Consider the following 12,490-nt stretch of genomic DNA (forward strand, 5'->3'; position numbering starts at 1 on the left):
GAACGTGCTGTAGAGTTCGATATCGAGCTTGCTGTAAACATGTTTATTCTTCGGGCGACTACTCTCGACGAAGTTGTGGCGTGTTCCGGGAATCAGTATGAGCATCCACCTTGTGGTACCGCCTGGACTGTAGCACATCGGTGGTAGAGGACGCTTTGAACGGTACTCCCTCGGTCTTGAACCCTTCGTACAATCTCGGCGAAGTTTCCTGCTTGGGTGTGCGGAGACTTTGCGCCGTGAGAGAGTACCCGGTTCGTTCTTGTTCTCCCTCCCCACCCGGTTTGAGATACAGATCTACAACCAAGCGATTTTCAAGCATAAAAATGCACACAGATTGCACAGCTGTCACTATGGCCGAGTGGTGTAGGTGAAGGCTTCATTATCTAGATGATTCGATCCCTAATTCGTGATATAGTAAGGCGTGAGACTTGAATTCTTCTCTATTCGAGTCATCTCATGGGTTCGCCCTCGTAGGTTCAAATCCTGCTGGTGACGAATTTCTTTTTGCAAGTTGTCCGAGCAAATTCCGATCAGTTTTGGTGCGATCCGGTCGATTTCGAAACGCTTGGTTTGGTCCGGGTGGCTGGACAGGGGTGGCGGAATGTTCCGCTCTGACACGTGACCTTGGCCTTGCTGCCCCCCTCCTGCCTTTCGCCGCTCAGCTGTATAATGATGAGCACTAGATCGTGTACGAGGTATTATCGTCGTGTTCGTATGTTGTTGTTCTCGTGAGAATGAGGTACATCATCGTTGCACACCGTAGAGTCGAGACACTCTGAGCTGCGGCACGTTTCTAGGACTTGTACATTCGGGTAGGCATCAAGCTACATGCTGCAATGCAGTCCACTGGGCTTGAAGCATTCTACGGGTGATTGTATGTCATCATCGCGCTCAATGAATTGAAAAAAAGAGCAATAGGAGACATAGGCCAATACATATGGCGGACTGATGCTCTGCTACAGCAGCTTCACCGCTCGAACAATGCTAATGGAAACCTTGGTATGTACAGCTGGTACCCTCCCGAACCACGAGAAACTCCTCAAAGTCAATCGATCATTGATCGTCAATGACATGCAAATACTTCTTCTCGTCTTTCTTCTCACGAGCTGTAGCAGGTGGCAATTCGTAGTAACTGCTGGATCTGTAATCTTGCAAGTAGTGATAAGTTAGATCTCTCAGCTCAGCAGGCTCGATGCCAAGATCGGCGAACGTCTTTGCCTCCCGATCAATGACTTGGTCGATGCATTCCCTCTCCAGTTCGTCGGGACTGCCCACTGGCCAGAAAACGACCTTGTTGAGGATATTGAGCACAGGCGCAAGAAGTCGTTTGGGTACGTTGATGTGTCGGCGTCTGTTGACGATTTCCCGGTCAACTATGGCAGCAATTTCAGCCATGCTGTAGTTAGTAGGACCGAAGAGCTCGAAAGTCTCCCCAGCTGTGTTGTCATCGTAGCCAATCTTCTCGAGTGCGGCACCGATATCGATGGCCTTCAATCGGTCAGTGCAAGTTAATCGAAGCAGAAAAGCCTGGACTTACATGGACGGGATTGAATCGTTCCTGCATGTTATTTACCGTGAGAAAGTTCGTGGTGCCGGCAAGTCTGTGCAGCAACTTATCCTCGAACCCGAAACAAGGAGCTGGTCGGACGATGGTTGTCTCTGGGAATAGTTGTCTTGCAACCTTCTCGCCTTGGGCCTGCACACTATCAGCACAAGTCCCTTCCTCAACCACGATTAACCTACCTTCGTCCTGAAGAACTCCGATGTCGAGTTCTCGTCCGCATTGTATGATGACATATGTATGAACCGATCAACATCGTATTTTGCAACAGCCTCAGCTATTCGCTCGACACCCTCCACATGGACATCGAACAAGCTGAAATTCTTGGTTGGGTAGTCTCTCCCGATCAAGTTGAAGACCATGTCGGAATGTCTAACAGACTCCTCGATCGACTGCGTATTTCTCAAGTCAAATTCAAGAAAGCTGACCCTGCCCAGGTCTCCAGTGAGCTTCAGGTGCCGCTTGGCCATCTCCTCTCTGTATGGTACCACGACCTGACATCCTGTTCTTGCAAGTCTTTGCACAATATACCGTCCTAGAAAGCCAGTTGCGCCAAAAACTGTAGCTGTATGACCGCCCAAGGAAGCCCTGCCACCTTGCGACCGTAGAATCGGCTTGCCAGTTCGTGTTATGGCAATGTCTTGTAGATTGCGCTTTTGAGGAGTCGCTCTGAAAGTCGGCCGGGCGGCTCTCAGAGCAGCGGTGGCTGCTGTCGAGATGTGCATGTCGAAAGCAGGGCTCGTTCGCCCGCAGGAATGAGAGTACGGCTCGTATTGGTCTTTCGTATGGCTCTCGTAGGGTCAGGACTGGGGTGCAAGAGTCCTTTGGAGCTTCGGTGACAAGTCTTGGCATTGGCTTGCGGAAGTCGCGACTGCGGGCGTCATTTGCGTGTTCCTTCGTGCCTGCCACTTCGACCATCCAAGTAATTAACTTAACATATACGACCTACCACGTTCGAGACCTCAACCCTCCCTACTCGCCATATTACTCTACAATGTCGAAACCAAAGTTCGATACTGAGGAGATCTCAAACTTCCTCACCGAACAACGAGATGAAGCATCGGCAGAAGTGCAACCAGTCTTTCTAGATTTCGAAGATCTTTGGGATAGAAAGCTGTGGCATCAGCTCACTGAGAAGCTCCTCGAGTTCTTCGCGTCGAAAGAGAGCAGCGACTTGCGGTTACAGCTATACAACAAGTTCATCCTCAGCTTTGCGGACAAGATCAATCAGTTGAAGTTGGTCAAATTGGCACTCGCCGCCTCACATGAGATTGACGGTGGGATTCGCATCTATGGCAAAAGAGCACGGCAGCTGACAAAATATATAGATGATGAAGAACGAGCAGAGTTCCTCGAGACCCTACAGAAAAGAGTCAACAAGCCTGAGTTTGAGGAGGCGCATACCTATGCAACCACAGAACTAGCCGCCGTTTACCTGAGGCTGGATGAAGAATCCAAAGCACGAGAGCACCTCGATACGGCACAGACAACTCTCGACAAGTTCGATTTCGTGGAAAACATCGTTCACGCCTCCTTCTACCGAGTCAATGCAGAATATTATCAGTCCAAAGAGGACTTTACATCGTACTACCGCAACTCGTTACTGTACCTAGCATGCGTCGATGCATCAGAACTGTCACCTAAGGAGCGACAGCAAAGAGCATACAACCTTGCACTTGCCGCCCTGGTCTCAGACCAGATCTACAACTTTGGTGAACTTCTGCTACATCCAATCCTCGATTCCCTCAAACCACCACATACCCAGTCATGGCTGCGAGACCTACTTTTTGCTTTCAACAGAGGAGACCTGGGAACTTTCGATCGCCTTTCAAATAATCTTAGCAAGAACAAAATCCTCGACGAGCACAAGTCATTCTTGTACCAGAAGATCTCACTGGCTGCGCTCACAGAATTGGTATTCAAGAGACCGCCACACGATAGGGCCATGACATTCCAGACTATAAGCCAAGAGACGAAAGTCAAGCCAAATGAGATTGAGCATCTGCTCATGAAGGCGTTGAGCTTGGGTCTGCTGCGCGGGCAGATCGATCAGGTAGATGAGGTTGCCAGAATCAACTGGGTGCAGCCGAAGGTGCTTGAGAGAAGCCAAATCGAGGGGATGAGGCAGCGGATAAAGGAGTGGGACAGCAATGTCAACGATCTAGGTCACTGGATCGAGGGTCAAGGGAACGATGTGTGGGCATCATGATTGACTAGCATGTCTAACGAACTGCGGCATAGCGATGGCGTTGCTGGCGGATGGCGGCATAAAAGCCAACTTGAACTCTGATAGAGCAAGCAATGCATGATTTATCGATGCTCAAATCCTTCTTTCCTTTACTGTGTTGCGCATAAGCTAAATGTTTACCGGGTCGTGCCTGCCGTTTTGTCCTCTGGAAAATCGAGTGCAAACGTAACAAAAATTCCCGGCATCTCGAGCGCAGCCTCGCAGCGTCCTCCCGGGACACTCTAGAACAATTTCCAATCGCTCTACCATCAGCTCCTCAGCTCAAAGCAGAGGGCGCATCTACCCACAAGCTCACTTCCAAGATGTCCCTCAACATGAACGCCTCTCTGAATCTATCGCGCACCTGCGCCCAGCACTGCACCCGCACCAAACCGCCGAAACAGATGCTCAACCAAACCCGATTCCTCACAACCACCCGACCTAATCTCTACGCCCAACCAACTTCCCTCCCCACCGAGACCTCGTCCAAGTCAATCGCCTTCACGGACAACCAACCCGACCTCCTCCAACCCCTAACCCATCGCCGCCGCCCCGTCCCCTCCACCCGCCCCGAACTCCAATCCCACCCACCCCCCTCCTACATGCACATCGGCACCGTCACCCGCACCGGCACCATGTCCCAAACCGTGCAGATCACACGGCACCACCAAGTCTGGGACAAATTCCTCCAGAAACACTACACGCGTCCGCTTCGTCTCAAGGCGCACGATCCGAATCCAGATGGGTATCTACGGGAGGGCGATATAGTCGAGTATGGGAGTTACACGCAGGCTGAGAAAGATACGAAACTCGCCAAGGATCGGGAACGTGTTGAACGGGAGACGGAGAGGCTGAGCGCGCAGGATAGCAGTGGGAAGGCGGTGAGGCGGTTTAAGAGGACGGAGGAGACGAGACGGAAGATGAGGGGAGCTAAAGTGCGTGGTGTGCAGTTTGTGGTTAGACGGGTTGTTACGCCGTTTGGGGTGGGATTGGATGAGAGGATGGAACGGTTGAGTGTGGGGAGTGAGTTTGGGTTGAGGCAGGAGGCGAGTAGTGAGGGTGGACAGGATAGCTTGGTGAGGGGGTTGGGTGGGAATTTGAGTCGGAAGAGTGGACGGGCGAGTGTTGCTGGGTAGGGGGTTTTGGAATGGGTGTATATGTGTACATTGTGTATATCAGAGTCGTTTGTTAAGGTCGTTTTGTGGAATCGAAGGCAAGAGCTGGACTGTGAGAGAGCTGCTGAGGGCGGCAGGTGAGTTCTTGGGGTTTCCATGTTCCAGATCTATGGATATCGGAAGGTACCAAGAATTTCACCGCTCGAGGTCGGTTTCATGTCAGGGATTGAAGATCTCTAGGCAAGGACATATCGAAGCTACGGGAAGCAACAATCGTGGTCAACTCATTCGTGTCATCATAAAGTCTATGTCTATGAGAAGGGAAATTTATCTAGGATATGAAGCTAGAGCATTGCTCTGTGTAGATTAGGGAACATCTGCATCGATCATGGGAGGAGGCAGAGGCTCTCGCCCGCTGCCCGGAATCATGTCAGCAAACCCGTCAATACCGTCCACTTCATCCCCATGCATGCTGCCGGTATCTGGGGTCGACTTGGGAGTCACATCCGATGGCTGCTTCATCCGCACTTCCTGAATGTGGGTGCTGCCAATGCGCATGAGCTCCTCGATAAAGGACGTTCCCCAGTATGCGCTCGTGAATTTCTGGACATAATCGTTCATTCGCTTCCAGTTTTGTTGCCTTTGTGGTGGCTCCATATCAATTGCCTTTCGGAGACCATCCATGATCTCGCCAGTATCCCAGGGGTTGATCATGATGCAGCCTTTCATGCTTTGAGCTGCACCAGCGAACTCTGACATGACGAGGGATCCATGGTTGTTCTTCTGACATGTGACATATTCGTATGCAACAAGGTTCATGCCATCTCGTGTGGAAGTAATGAGACATATGTCCGCCATTGTGTACAGCGCGATCAACTCTTCAGGAGGTACCGACGTATAGCAGTATATGAGCGGCTGGTAGTCGACGTTGCCATATTTGCCGTTGATTCGACCAGAGAGCTCGCTGATATGCGAGCGCAGGACCTGGTATTCCTTGACATCCTGTCTACTGGGCACTGCGATCTGGATCAGGATGACCTTACCAACCTGATCTGGATTGTGCTCCAGAAACATGTCGTACGCATGGAACTTGTGCGGGAGGCCTTTGATGTAATCGAGACGGTCGACACTGATAATCACTGTCTTGTCTTTGTATTGCCGTTGTTTCAACCCTGTAACGCGCTGTATAACGCTCTCTTTCTCCATGAGTTTCAGCTCTTTCTCTGGATTGATGCCGATCGGAAAAGCGCCGACATGCACAGCTTTCTTCTGGAAAGTGACGCCATTCGGGCTTGTGGTGAGATGTAGAACCTTTCCACAGGCGCTCAAGAAGTGTCGAGCATAGTCGTATGTATGGAAGCCGACCAGGTCTGAATGAAGCAACCCTTCGAGGACTCTCTCTCGATATGGCAGCTTCATGAATTCTGTACTGCTCGGGAATGGCGTATGGAGGAAGAAACCAATCTTGACGTTGGTTGTGTTGCCGCTGGCAAGTTCCTCTCGTAGCATCTGAGGGAAAAGCATAAGATGGTAGTCGTGCACCCATACTATGTCGTCACTTCGTACATCTTGTGCTATGCGCCTTGCGAATTGCTTGTTGACCTCAACGTAGGCTTCCCAGGGTTCTTCTTCGAATGCCATGTCGTTCGCGTGGTAGTGAAAGAGCGGCCAAAGAATGCCATCTAGATTACAGTCAGTCACTACAACCTCCGGAGCTCATCGGCTTGACTTACTTGAGAAGCCGTTGTAGTGCATGTCCATTAGATCGTCTTCGATCCATAGCGGTACACCACCTTGATCTTTCATCATTTCTTCTTCGACTTTAGCGACATCCCCCTCAGGAACTTGCGTGCCGGCCCAGCCATACCAGAGGGCATTGTACGAATCTGGCAAACCACTGAGACCTGTGACAAGGCCTCCTGAGGATTTGCCATATGTATACTGACCATCGTTCTTCTTGATAGTGATTGGCAGTCTGTTTGCTACTGTCAGAAGTCGCTGCTTGCCCTGGTTTGGGCTGTTTGGAGCGTCAGGCATGATGCTCAGCCGTAGCTCAGGAATATCTAGTGATGACAAGTATAGATAGTTGATTGACGGAGTTTGCGCTGGTGTAAGAATTTATGCCACGTGGCGTTTGCTGCTGCTTGACGAAACACCGTTACCGGAGCTGATACTTTGAGTGATGAAGTTTGAGTGAAAGGGCTGTAAATTGTATTGCAGCCAACAAGAGGCCAATAGTGTTTGTCAAGAATGTAGAGAACGACTGAGGGTCAGCTGATTGGTAGCGGTATAGCGATATTGGTGTATGGAAGTTTACAAGGTCAGCCAACCGAGTCTCAGCGGGAGACTCTTTGCTAGTTGACTTGTGAACGGGAAGGCACAATTTCGTCTCTCGAATTGGAAGTAGCGATGGCGTCCAAATTCGCACTAATTCTATCCACGTGCGAGTTGGTAGCTCAACGTTGCCTTCAAGATAGCCGTCTAGAAGTGTGAGAAGCTCAGTATATTGATGTAAGCGTTAGATTCTGCATTGATATAAATCAGCACAGAGCGAACACTAGAAGTCAGTCACATACATAGGACACCCAAGAGGTGGAGATATATCGGATTCCTGAGAGCAAAGCTGGACTTGATATAGAGATGAATCGCAGCAAATATGTTGTTGACAGTGGCAATGCTTGCTCACGCAACAAGAGGCTCAAGCACAAAGTTCTATTGTTATTCTTGGTCGGGCAGGAGCATTAAGTCTTATACAGACATGCAAAAATTCCGAGCAAAGGCGAATGATACGTCGGCTTTCTCAGCAACGACGAGGTAGTCGGGACTCATTTCCGACAATGGGTTACAGTGGCTACTTGTGGTTGAACGGCCGGATATGAAGTCAGTTGGGGCGGAACGCTTAAAGCGGTCAGTGTGCTAACTGCGTCAGAGGCATACGCGGAGGATGGCCTGAAGACCTTGCTTGGCTAGTGACTAGGGATGTCATTTTTGGGTCGTCTGGCAGTTTTGCTGAAACAAATTTGGTCACGAACAAACGTTGGCTGTTGGAATGACAAGCCATGCATTGCTATACAAAATACCATTGGTTCGGAAGCTTTTCCTTGCCAGGATACAGGATATGAGATCCGACCCATAACAGAAGAAGACGGAAGTCTCCAGCAAGTAAGGTCAAAGAAGACATCGAGATCGCTTTGTGCTGGTGTGTACGGTAGACGTTTCTAGCACTAGGCAGCATTTTCGCTTGTGGTATTTTGGTATCTTCAAGTGGGTTGGGAAAACAGGGAACATGCATCTTTTCCCGGGCAGTCTAAGAGGTCGCCAAACCTGCCTGTATTGTTCTCAAGACGATCAATTTGCCTGCCCGGGCGGAGCGAATTTCCAGACTCGCAAAGCGAAGATTCTGCGTGGGCAAACAAGAGTTGCTGGCACGTTGTGGCGGGATTCGATTTCCTTTTCAACGAGAATGCTATTACGCTACGGTATACGCCGAGGCCAAAGTTTGAGTTTACTCTCATTGGACGAGGACCTCCTTTCTGAATAATACCAATGTATGTGTCCCACCAGCTGCGGGCCAAAGTACTCTAGGAAAATTCCCGGGGATGAAGTCGTCGAACGTCTGAGCATGAGCATTGAATTATGCCAGAGCTTTACATTTCATCGGCGTGAATGCCTCTCCGGGTTACGAAGGAGAGACTACCAGCAGCTTGGAAGAAGACTCTGGGATGTGCAGATATGAAAGCCATAGCGCGTGTGCAGACTTCAACGTCTTTCTCCTTGAAGAGCACCAATAAAGACAAGGGCACATACCATACTATGCCTTTTAAATACGAAGCTATGCTCCAGTGACAAAAGTAATGTAAACTTCCATTCTAGAACGGTAGCTCTATTGCTCGAGCGTCCCTGTCCCTTCAGTTTTCCCAAGCTCGGATCCTCGTTCAGCCATGCCTGGCGTCCCATTCGTCTGAGCCATTCCGTATCTCATCTCGACATGTTCCAGCATAAACGCCATAAGGCGAGATCGGAGGGCGCTGAGGCCTTCCACCTAGCGCAATGCTATTCATGAACATCAGATACGCCCACGACCACGTATGCTTGGTCATTGAGCTCATGCTTCTCTCGCTAAGAAATCAATACAGCTTTCGCACTGCAGAACAAAAGAAAGTCGTACTGATATGCTGAATCCATCAATCTCTTAAATCATAGCTCGTGTAGCTCCATAATATTCGTGACCTTGAAACCGTTGATGCTGGCTCGCTGAAAAGACGCGCTAGTAAATCAAACAAATCACTGCTATCAAAAGCACAAATCGCTGCATTAAATCGTAAATCGATGCGTAATGTCGTTTAGTTCGCACGGACATCACGAAGCACAAGTCTCGACAAAAACTTATTCGACAGTGAGTCGAAATCTTTGCTGTCGAATTTGGCGTTCGGACGGTCGCGGAGGTAGTTTTCTAGCATAGGTTAGTATCTGCACGGCAAAGGCGACGAAGATTGACCTACCATATCGCGTAACGTGTTCTCGCACTTCAGTCATTGTGTTGCAAACATCCCAGTTGGAACCGAGTAGAGCATGGTGTTTCGTAGTATCCCATTCCAGGATGGAGGGCAGCTTCTGTGAGATAGCAGAAAAGAGGCCGACGATAACACCGACGGGAGTGGTCTCCATGTCGCTGCAGAACTTGTCTACAGCAGCTTCGTCAGGTACGCGGTAGTGACAGTCGAATTGCATGCACTCCCAGACAGCCAAGAGAACCGAAGCCAACATGAAAATAGTCGGCCAGTTCTTCAATTTGTCTCCACTGTAGACACTTGAGTAGAGCTGCGACAACTCTTCGAGAACATCCTTGTGGAGTTCTCGCCACATGTCAGCCATGGCGCACTTGATTTGGAAGTTGATCATAACCGGCGCCATCGTCTTGCCGTAAAACTTTGAGCTCTTGTCTTCGATCTTGCCCTCAAAAGATTCCTCAGTCGGCATGCCTTCCACCATGGTAATATGTAAAGTCAGGTTGTAGGCAAGCATAAGTTTGAGAGCCTTCTTGATCGTCTTGGAATTCGTCTTCGTGTAAAAGTTGTATGCTGCCTTAAGCATCTGCGACAGGAATGGTGTTCCCTCGAAGTAGTCGTCGACGAACTTGATGAAGGTGTTGCCGCTATCGATGTGTGAATCCAAATACTGCGAAAGCATGACTGTAGAAATGCCTTCAGTCCCGGCAGACATCTTGGCGGTAGAGACCTCGTATCCAGCTGCGGTTTTGCTTGCTTCGACCCAGTCCATCTTCAAGCACTTGTCGTCTCGAACGTAGACTTCTCGTGCAGTGACTGGCAGTATGTGACCATACCCATGAGTGACATACAGTGTCTTCTCTGCATCTGAGAAGCCCTTGATGTTGCCAACTGAGAAGCCAAGGGACACATGACGCTCATAGTCGAACTTCTTGTCTTTGAGGAAGTAGCCAATTTCCTTGATGTCGATACGAGTGCATGGGACCTGCCACAAACGTGCATGCGACGGCTGGCAGCCAGCACATGGTTCACCTTTGTCACAAGTCTTCTTCAAAAACTTGCATCGAAGACATGCCCGAAGCTTCCGAATTTCACTAGCCTGTTTCCTCTGCTCAGGCTTGAGAGGACCCTTCCTCTTTCCAACACGCTTCTCTTCTTTGCCGCCCTGAGAGGTCTTTTTCGTAATTCTCTCCGTACCTTTAGCTACGATTGGACTCTTCTTGCCGGGTTTCCGCCCGGGTGATCCTGCGGAGGTTTGTGATATGGGTGAGCGGACGGGTGAGGTGGCCTTAGAGTTGGTCGGGACGGCTATTAGCCGCGCCATGGCATTGGCATTGGCACTGCTTCCGTGGTCAATAGAGTGACGGTGATGATGATGGTAAGACTCCCAATCACTGTCGGACAGACTCGTGGGTGAGTAAACAGCTTGAGCTGCACCCATATCAAGATTGCTGAGGAAGGCGGTTTGTGGTGCTTGGTCCAGATCGGAGTACGACGACTCGGAAAGTGATCGATCATGTAGTGTATGTGTTGGGTCTACGAAGAATGATCGCTCGCTCGATTCGAAAGAAGTCCTGCCATTGACGAATGTCCAACCGTGTTCGTCCGATGAACTCGGTTGCGATAATATCTCTAGGTGGGATCCTGTTGGTGATGCTGTGTGTTGCTGGTACGGCGAGACAGCAACAGGACCGATGTCAGCGGTTTGGTAACGGACTAACTCCGAATGGAGATCCGCCCAACCATGCATAGCATCTAACTGTGGCGGCATCGTCATATATGGCTGATCGAGGGGTAACGATACTGAGATGGCAGACTGGGTGACGGGGATCATGGCCATTTGGGTTGGCATCGATATCGAGTGGAATACGCCTCTGAAAGATGGATCCATGGTCTGCTGTTGTTGCTGGCGGTAATCGATGTGATGCTGTGCCGGGTGAAGCGAGGTGGCATGACCGTGATGAGCAATATATTGCTGTTGGTGGTGCACATGTGCATGCGATGACTGTTGCTGATGTATGTGTTGTTGCTCTTGCTGCTGTCGTTGTTGCACCTGCTGTTGGGTTTGGTGCTGCTGCTGCTGGAGTTGCTGGAGTTGCTGGAATTGCCAGTCGCCCATCATTGGATGCTCAGCCATCGTCGTTTGTCCCAATCCATGCATGCCAGTATGTATAGGTGATATGTTTCGTCTCGGATCAGCACTCATCGGGTCCATATGGTTCATGGCCAGTGCCCAGTTTTGGCTCTGGTAGTACGGATGCGAGCTCGAGTCGAAGTCATATTGCAGGTCATCAGAGGGAAGGTCCATGTTGGCTAGGTTGGCTGTGTTTGCTTTGTCAGAGCATCGACCGCTCGGGCGCAGCAATCGAAAAGTAGAGAGGTGAAGGTTGAATCAGCATGTACAAAGATGGAAAGCTCAGCTGGGCATGATAAGCGTCGACAATGGACAGGTTCTAAGCCCCCAGGCCAACACCAAAGTGGTCGAGAGAAGAGAAGGTGGTGCGGGCGCAATGCGTGAGATGGAGGTTTGACAGCGGTGCGAAGGCGGTGAACAATCTCGACGATAATTCGACCGTGGAGTTAGTGGGGTGCTACCCGCGCTAACGCACCATCCAGCTTTGGACTTCCTTGGCTCGTCGGGCTCCTTCACAGCTTTGTACGAAAACTTGCAAGACCTGCAGGAGCGGAACAGCGCCGATGCACCGACCGTGTCTAGATGAAGAGTAGCGAAGAAGTCGCGCGAGCTACTGTTGCTACTAATGCAATATTGTCGATTCTATCTGTTCGCATCGGAGTACTCTGCGGCTGTCAAGTCTTATGATTCGATAGGTCTGTACTCCAGGTTAAAGTAACTTGTGCTGGAGAATGAACAGTCTCGACTGTCAAACCCTTCAGTTGCAGCACCATGTCCTCACAGAAGTCACGCTTCTGCAAGGATACAAATGCAACCGCGACTTGCAGCTGCCAACTATGTCGTACGAAGTGCCCGCTCCCGTGTGGAAAGTGCGCACACTGAGACACCAACATAAGACCTTGCAGCGGCGCCGTTGTACTACTATCAAAACAACTCTCCGACCGT

General features: G+C 50.2%; 5 protein-coding genes across 5 annotated transcripts; 2 read left to right on the forward strand and 3 right to left on the reverse strand.

The window, feature by feature from the left end:
• Positions 1-1,053: 1,053 nt before the first annotated feature.
• EFM5 (Protein-lysine N-methyltransferase efm5) lies at positions 1,054-2,286 on the reverse strand (the record flags this gene model as incomplete). The annotated part of the gene is made up of 3 exons (XM_064873355.1): positions 1,054-1,488; positions 1,538-1,696; positions 1,744-2,286. 3 exons carry the CDS (start codon positions 2,284-2,286, stop codon positions 1,054-1,056), a joined length of 1,137 nt encoding a protein of 378 aa, XP_064730459.1.
• Positions 2,287-2,555: 269 nt separating this feature from the next.
• Positions 2,556-3,770, forward strand: RPN9 (26S proteasome regulatory subunit; the record flags this gene model as incomplete). The annotated part of the gene is made up of 1 exon (XM_064873356.1): positions 2,556-3,770. The coding sequence occupies one exon, from the start codon at positions 2,556-2,558 to the stop codon at positions 3,768-3,770; it is 1,215 nt and encodes a 404-aa protein (XP_064730460.1).
• Positions 3,771-4,111: 341 nt separating this feature from the next.
• PMZ80_004934 (uncharacterized protein) lies at positions 4,112-4,924 on the forward strand (the record flags this gene model as incomplete). The annotated part of the gene is made up of 1 exon (XM_064873357.1): positions 4,112-4,924. The coding sequence occupies one exon, from the start codon at positions 4,112-4,114 to the stop codon at positions 4,922-4,924; it is 813 nt and encodes a 270-aa protein (XP_064730461.1).
• A 345-nt stretch (positions 4,925-5,269) lies between these two features.
• Positions 5,270-6,940, reverse strand: TPS1 (Trehalose-6-P synthase/phosphatase complex synthase subunit; the record flags this gene model as incomplete). Its single annotated transcript, XM_064873358.1, has 2 exons — positions 5,270-6,585; positions 6,637-6,940. The coding sequence occupies 2 exons, from the start codon at positions 6,938-6,940 to the stop codon at positions 5,270-5,272; spliced, it is 1,620 nt and encodes a 539-aa protein (XP_064730462.1).
• Positions 6,941-9,246: 2,306 nt separating this feature from the next.
• On the reverse strand, positions 9,247-11,719 carry PMZ80_004936 (uncharacterized protein; the record flags this gene model as incomplete). The annotated part of the gene is made up of 2 exons (XM_064873359.1): positions 9,247-9,356; positions 9,406-11,719. The coding sequence occupies 2 exons, from the start codon at positions 11,717-11,719 to the stop codon at positions 9,247-9,249; spliced, it is 2,424 nt and encodes an 807-aa protein (XP_064730463.1).
• Positions 11,720-12,490: the final 771 nt, after the last annotated feature.

Source organism: Knufia obscura (assembly GCF_036327395.1).
Source record: "Knufia obscura strain CCFEE 5817 isolate CBS 148926 chromosome Unknown scaffold_5, whole genome shotgun sequence".
Classification (NCBI taxonomy): domain Eukaryota; kingdom Fungi; phylum Ascomycota; class Eurotiomycetes; order Chaetothyriales; family Trichomeriaceae; genus Knufia; species Knufia obscura.